This window comes from Gracilinanus agilis, unplaced genomic scaffold (assembly GCF_016433145.1).
Source record: "Gracilinanus agilis isolate LMUSP501 unplaced genomic scaffold, AgileGrace unplaced_scaffold4815, whole genome shotgun sequence".
Lineage (NCBI taxonomy): Eukaryota > Metazoa > Chordata > Mammalia > Didelphimorphia > Didelphidae > Gracilinanus > Gracilinanus agilis.
Window position 1 is genome coordinate 1 of NW_025382633.1, and position 7,493 is coordinate 7,493.

The 7,493-nt window shown below is 40.2% G+C and overlaps 1 protein-coding gene across 1 annotated transcript; it reads right to left on the reverse strand.

The window, feature by feature from the left end:
* Positions 1-682: 682 nt before the first annotated feature.
* LOC123255533 (TBC1 domain family member 21-like) lies at positions 683-5,465 on the reverse strand (the record flags this gene model as incomplete). The annotated part of the gene is made up of 6 exons (XM_044684307.1): positions 683-783; positions 1,026-1,136; positions 2,419-2,513; positions 4,297-4,400; positions 4,676-4,783; positions 5,400-5,465. Coding segments are annotated over 6 exons (585 nt in total), but the record flags the coding sequence as incomplete, so codon positions are not given.
* Between the last annotated feature and the right edge of the window lie 2,028 nt (positions 5,466-7,493).

The window sequence follows — 7,493 nt, forward strand, 5'->3', positions numbered from 1 at the left end:
TAGTAGTAGTAGTAGTAGTAGTAGTAGTAGTAGTAGTAGTAGTGTGGGGGTGGTGAGTGGTGGTTGTAGTGTTATTACTTAAAATTATGCTGTGGTCCTCTCTGGCATGGGACAGATCAGTAGATAAGAAGAATGTTGGACCTGGAGTCAGAAAGAGCTGCATTCAAATCCAGCCTCAGATACTCACTAGTTGTTTCATCTTGGGCAAGTCACTTAACCTCTGTCTGTCTTAATTCACTGGAAAAGAAAGTGGCAAACCACACCAGGTTCTTTGCCAAGAAAACCCCATGGACAGTATGGTCCATGGGGTCACAAAGAGTTGGGCATGGCAGAATGACTAAATAACAACTCTCTTTGACACAACTATATGAATAACAGAATAGTTCTAAAATACACATCCATCCCTGACCCAGCCTCAACCTAATGCTAGGAAAGAGAACTTATTGAATCCAGGTATATTCATTCATTCATTCATTCACTATAGGTAGAAGATTCATTATATGGTAAGCCTGATGCTAAGTGATAAGTAAGGCAAGTCCCTGCTCTTTGTCAGTTTAGTGCCAAGTGAAGGGTCCTTGGGATCCCTGAGAATGTGGGGAAGAGGGAGGTTATACAGGCAAGTGAACAGAGACAAATACTGCCTTTTTGTTTGGGGTGGGTAGGGTTTGCCTGGGCTACTCACCGTCTTCTGCAGAAAGAACTGGAAAAGCCAGAAGGTCTCATGGTCATTCTCCACCATCAGCTGGAAGAGCATCACCATCTCATGGAAACCCTGCTGGTATTCTAACAAAGATAAGTGGAGCTGGGGGCAGGGACAATGGAGGGCCAGATCCCCATTTAGGTTGGGAGCTGGGGTAGAGGGGAGATCATGGGGAAGGGGAAGGGCTTAGGGGAGTCATGGGGCTGGGAACTTGAGGGAGGAGACTGAGGAGGAATGAGGCAGGATGCAGAGAGATGGGGAGGATAATGTGAGGAATAGACAGACTTGGGTTGGTTTGAGGCAGGGGCATCCTCGGGCAGCTCACCAGCCTCTGGATTGCACACATAACTCAGGAGCAGAATCTTCTCCAGACGTTTCTTATCTATGATGACATTGCCCAGGGGATCCCTATCATAGAGTCTCTGGATGTCATAGGCTTCAGCAGGTTGGGAGAGATAATCACAAAATAACCATTACGTTCTGTGAAAAACTCATCTACACTCTGATCAGTGCTGACAAAGCTACGAGATGGACAATGATTTGCCTAGCAAGGAAGGTTGAGACAGCAGAGCTGGTGGCATCTTTAGAGATAGAACTTTGGACCATAGCCCCAAGAATGGCAAACTCTCTCACACTAGCGTTTCCTGAAGCTCACACACAAAAAAGCCAGAAGAAGCAAGCCTTTGTTGAAGGTGTTCGAGACTGACTTATGCAGAGCCTCATTATATTGGAGTCCAGAGAGAGAAGATGGGGCAGAGCATGACCCCCATTCAGTGTTTTTATTGTGGGTCTTATAAGAACATTCTTCTTGTATGGTGCATTCCTCGGAAGGGAATTTTTTGCACTGAACATTTTGTATACTGGTGTGAGGACTTGGGCACGGAGAACATCAAAGGGACTGCTATTATTTAAAATCATATTGTGATTCTCTCTGACCTGGGGCAGCTAGATAGTTCAGTGGTTAGAACAACTGCTGCATTCTTGATAAGACCTTTTTACCTACCTTCCCCTTTTACTTAGAATATGTCAATATTGGGGAAGGAGACAAGAGTTTATCACCTCTCCTAAATGCCACGCCCCATGATGGAGCAATATTGATTGGTAGGCAGGAGTTGGACTTCAGAATTCCATAATCTTCAATGGGGTCCCTCCACTCCAATCAAGCTAGTCTCATTCTGCCTGCATATATCATAATCATCCCTCTTTATTCATAACATTCCCCCTGTCCTCTATTCTACCACTATTTCCTCTGACTTCTTCCTAAGGAGTTTTCCATTCTCCCTTCACCAGCACAAAACTCATGTTTCTAGGCCCAGCTCTAATCCTATTTCCTCCAGGAAATTTTCTGTGTCTATTCCAGTTGACAAAGATGGGTCCCTCCTCTGACCTTCCAGTCTATAGCACTCATAGGTCTTACCTTTAATTTATTGCCTTGTGTTGTTCTCTAGGGTCTCTCATGTGTAAATCTCCCTTTAACCATATTACAATGTGCCCCAGGGCAGGCACCATATTTTTCCCACAGCACCTGACCCAGGAGGCTCAGCAAAAACATGGCCAAAAAGTGACTACAAAAAGGTTTGAAAGCATCTGTAGTCAGTTCTGCAAAACCCAGGGAATTTCTTTCCTTGGAAATTTTGGAGGGAGGGGATATCAAGGGCCCTGCCCAGAATGCCCTCTATAGACCCCAGATCCCTGGGGTTCTGTCCAGCTCTGCTCACAGATGTTGTTCTGTGTCTCCATGAAATTCCGATGTAAGTTTTCCAGGAGTGGTTGGATTTTCTCATACATTTCACATAAAGCCTCATAGTTTTTCCTGCAAGGACACAAAGGATAAGTCTGGGGCCAAGAAAGAGAAAGGGATCAGCTATGACATGTTGTAAAGAGCTGATGAAGGATGAGGCTGACTGGCAAAGCACAGGCACCCCCCTATATTGGTAACCTTAAAGTAAAGCTCTGATTGCCTGAGTCTGCTGTTTTGCATATTCTGCACTAATTCTCAGCCCTGGACCTTTTCTCTGACATTTGGAAGATTCCCCTTCTGCTTCCTCCCCTCCTATTCCAAATTCTCCCTACCCTCTAGGTTGCAATTTAAACGCTATATCCTCTGTGAAGTCCACCCTGACCACTCTAGCCCATGCTGAACTCCATTCTCTCATCTTTAGAGCCCTTTGAATAAAAACCATCCAGTTTAGAATGGGAATTTACACTGTTTAATTGTCTCATATAGGGGAATTGTGGCTCCCCACCTGGGAGAAGGAGGATTTCCCAAAACAATGAACATTTCTATTCCTTTTCCCTTAGACTTGAGCTGAACATATAGGTGGACACACTGGAGAGAAAATGAAACAAAAATAAAATAAAATGAAAACAAAGAATTTGAAGAAAAAGGTTGTGAATAATTTAGAGCAATGGTGTCAAACTCACATAGAAAGAGGGGACATTAAAACCTACATAAAAATCCCTATGAGAGCTATATTGACTTAGAAAATCACATATTAACATTATCTATGTTCTGTTGTATTTTTATTTATTCCATTAAATATTTTTCCAATCACATTTTAAGGTACACTGGAGGATTGTGACTAAAATGTCCTGGGTGTCTGACATTTTGTAACAGGATATAGAATAACAATGTAATATATATAAATTATGTAAATTATATAAATCACATGACATATAACATAATTGTTATAACATAATAAAATTTTATATGTATAATAACAGGATATATAATAATGGCTGGATTTAGTGTGAGAAAGTTTGAGTTCAAATCTGAGCTCTAGGTAGGTCAAATCCTACTTTTTGTCAGAACCTTTCTCAATCCACCCGCCTCTCCTTCTGGTTTCCATTACCTTCCTCTCTGATATAACTTTCTATCTATCTACTTAGTACATGGTGTATACAGGTAGTAAATTTCATATTGATCTGTTAGAAGGTAAGATCCTTGGGAGCAGAGACGATTTTTGTTCTTTTTTTCTTCATAAATTCATCATTTAATATTTTGCCTGGCACATAGTCATCACTTAATGCATGCTTGTTGACTTTCCTCCATTTTACAAGCCTCCATTTTCTTCCTTTATAAAACGAAGGCATCAAACTAGATGATTTCTAAGGACCATTCCAGGTTAAAATGATAGGATTTCAATCTCAATATTAAATCATGGGATTTGTGATCCTAAGACTAGCCTACATGTACATAGTAAGGTCTGTCAGTTTGTAATATATTGTTTGATCCTTACAAGGTAGCAAAAGATGAGAATTCGAGTAAGCTTAGCTTAAGAGAGGAAGAGAGATGTCTCTTCCTCTGAGACCAGAAAAGTTGATGATAGTAGTAATTCCATTTATATGATACTTAAAATTTTACAAAGCTCTTTCCTTCTAACAACCCTGACATGGTCTGGGGTTTCACAGAACCTGGAGAGGATTTCATATAGATAATACATTATGATTTCTATTTTATATATGAGGAAACAGGCTTGGAGAAGTCATTATTCAAAACTATACAATTAGTAAGTGTAAATCTCCTAATTTCAGATCTTTTGTCCTAGTCTAACCCTCTTATTCCCATAACACAGATCTATAGTGATCAAACATACTTCCTGGTGCTGTCCACCATCAATCGTTCATCGCTGGAACTCCTCCATGAATAGTAGCCTGTGAGGAACTTCCATGCCTCTGTTCGTACAAAGGGATGCAGGCCCTGTGAGCAGAGTGGGAATGAAACCAACCCCTAGAGTCCCATAAAGGCAGAGCAACAACAGAACCCTGGGCCTCTCCTCTGAGCTTTCCATCCCATGCCATGCCCTCTTCACCCTCCACTTCCCTCTCTTCCTCAGCCCTCCTGATTCCACAATTCTCTAAAGGAACAGAAGAAATCCCGGTGGTAACCATTTTTCTCCTTCCTCCCCAAGGGTATGAAGAGGGCCCTAGCGGTAGCCAATTCCATCCCTTTCTCAAAATAAGTAGAAAACTTACCCTCTCCAGGATATTGATGCAAATAAAATCTCGGGATTTGGCCAAGTGACCATTCTCATCAAAGTAGCTATCCCATTCTGACTTGTCAATTGGTGGTTTCCTCTTCCCCTGGAGTGGCCAAACCAATTTAGTGCTCTGTTTTAAAATCTTGTTCTATTTTCTGTTCAAATATTGTCTTAAAATGATGTGTCCTAGAACAGACACTGGTCATTTTAGAAAATAGTTTCTGTAAGAGCTGAGATTTTTTTGTAAATCTAAACTGTAGCACTGGCAAATTGTAAAATGATGTTTGAATGAATATTGCTAGTGAACACCCCAGGTAGCAAATAGGTTCCTATTAGAAAAGGGAATGGCTTCTTTTTACCTTTGAAAGGGGATCTGATTGGTGGGAAAATATTCTTACGTTTTCTTACTACTTGTATTGAGATGTACTACATGACTCTATAACCTCTGTTTCTGCTGCAGGAAGAAAATGGGAAATGGGAATCAAGGAGAAGCAAATTGAAGTCTCTTCTATAATTAGAAGCTTGAGGAGTACATGCTCACTACAAAAGGTTAATTGTTGTTAGACGTAAAAAGTGTTCTGGGTGGGCTTTAGATGATGAGTTGGCCTAAAGTCCCAAAGCAATAGAACCATACTATGGTAGGGAGAGCTTTTGACTCTAGGTTAAGAGGAGTAGAGTGAGCTAGAGAAAGACATTCTAATAAGTGAAGTCTGGCATACCTTTAGGATTAGACAGAGTACAACATAAGAGATAACACTGCCATCTACTTCATTACCAGAAAGTTTCTGAAGAGGGGAAAAGAGTTGAGTCTATAAGGGAAAAAGACTAGGATGAAAAGATAACATGGAGCTTTTTAAGCTTTTTAGTCTTCTTGGTGGGTCTGGTAAGAAAGAAAAGGGATTCTTATATATTCCTACTCTATTTACTGGGTTAGCTTCATAGACAGAGCCTAGCTGGTTTTCTAACTTGTTTTCAAGAGGGAAAAATGGATCCAGCTAAAAATTAAAGTGGACACTCTTAATAAAAATAGTGGTGATAATGATGATGATGATGGTGATGAAGACAAATAACACCAGCTCTTATAGATGAAACTAGATCTCTCTCATGGGCAAATTTTTCCTTTCAAAGCTTTCACTGATGTGGCCTTCTCTGAGCCTCACCCTTAGATATGTAGTGTTCTTTCTGATCCCACCCAAACCTATCCTCCACTGTAGTAGCCTGTGTTCTAAATCTGTATTTCTCCTCTTCTCATTCTATATAATATTTTTGTTGTTCAGTTGTTTTTCAGTTATGTCTGATTCTTCATAGCCCCATTTGGGGTTTTCTTGGCAAAGATGATTTGCCATGTCCTTCTCCAGCTCATTATATAAATGAGAAAAGTGAGGCAAACAGGGTCACACAACTAGTAAGTGTCTTGAAGCAGGATTTGAACTTGTGAAGATGAGTCTTCCTGTCTCCAGGTCTGTCACTCTATGCACTGCAGTGCCACCTAGCTGCCCAGCTATGTGAGAGGATGGCATTCTGGATTTGAAATAAAAAATTGGATTTAAAGCTATTTACCTACTCTTAGACTTAGTTTATCTTCAAGGTGGAGATGACAATAAAAGTATTTATATAGCACTTTATGGTGTGCATAGTGCTTTATAACTATTATCTCATTTGATCCTCACAATAGCCCAACAAGATAGGTGCTCTTATCATCCTCATTTTACATATGAGGATGATAGACAGAGGTTAAATGATTTTCCCAGAGGCACACAGCTAGGAAGTGTAAGAGACTGTATTTGAACTTAGGTTTTCCTAACTCCAAGTCCAGCACTTTACCCACTATGCCCACCTAGCAACCTAATGAAAATAATTGTAAAACTTACTTTACAGGGTTATTGTGAAGATCAAGTGAGGAAAAGGGTATATAGAGTCCTTTGAAACTGTTACAATGCTATGAAAATATTTGTTATTGTTGTTTTCATCAAAGTTTCTCCTTGGAGAAAATAAAGCTAATTCACATTGATGACTTCTTTTTTTTATTTTTTTAAACCCTTAACTTCTTTGTATTGGCTCATAGGTGGAAGAGTGGTAAGGGTGGGCAATGAGGGTCAAGTGACTTGCCCAGGGTCACACAGCTGGGAAGTGTCTGGGGCTGGATTTGAACCTAGGACCTCCTGTCTCTAGGCCTGGCTCTCAATCCACTGAGCTACCCAGCTGCCCCTATACTCTATAGATTTATAGAATTATCCATTGAATATGGAAGTTGAACATAGTGGATAGGGGTAAATTCTTAGCCAGCAAAGCTCATTAATTATTTCCATGAAATATGTTTTGCATGATAATACATATACAACCCAGATCAAATTGCTTACCATTTTGTTATGATTATATTTGATCTTGATATTGATTATAGCTAGTCGATTGTCAGTTGGTATTGATTAGGTGGTCCAGATTCCTCTAAAGCTGATAGGGCCCAGCTGGTTATGGTGGTAGATGAAACTGGCTGGAGACAGATTACTATAAAACCTATTTAATAATAACTATGGGAAGTATCAGGGACAGGATAAGGAAATAGAAATTGATTAGAGATCTATTACCCTAAAACTAAGATGTCTAACTGAAACTCCAACCTCTCTGTCCCTGGGTGGGGGTGGGGGGAGAGGGGATGCTTCTTTGTGCCTGATGAAAATCAGGCCTAATTGACTCCCTTACTCTCTAATAAATATAATATATAATTTACTAAACTAATCTACTGATAAATCTCCTTAAACTTCTTCACTTATAATTTAGATATTCACAGATTAAAGGTCACTCTGCTCAGCCTC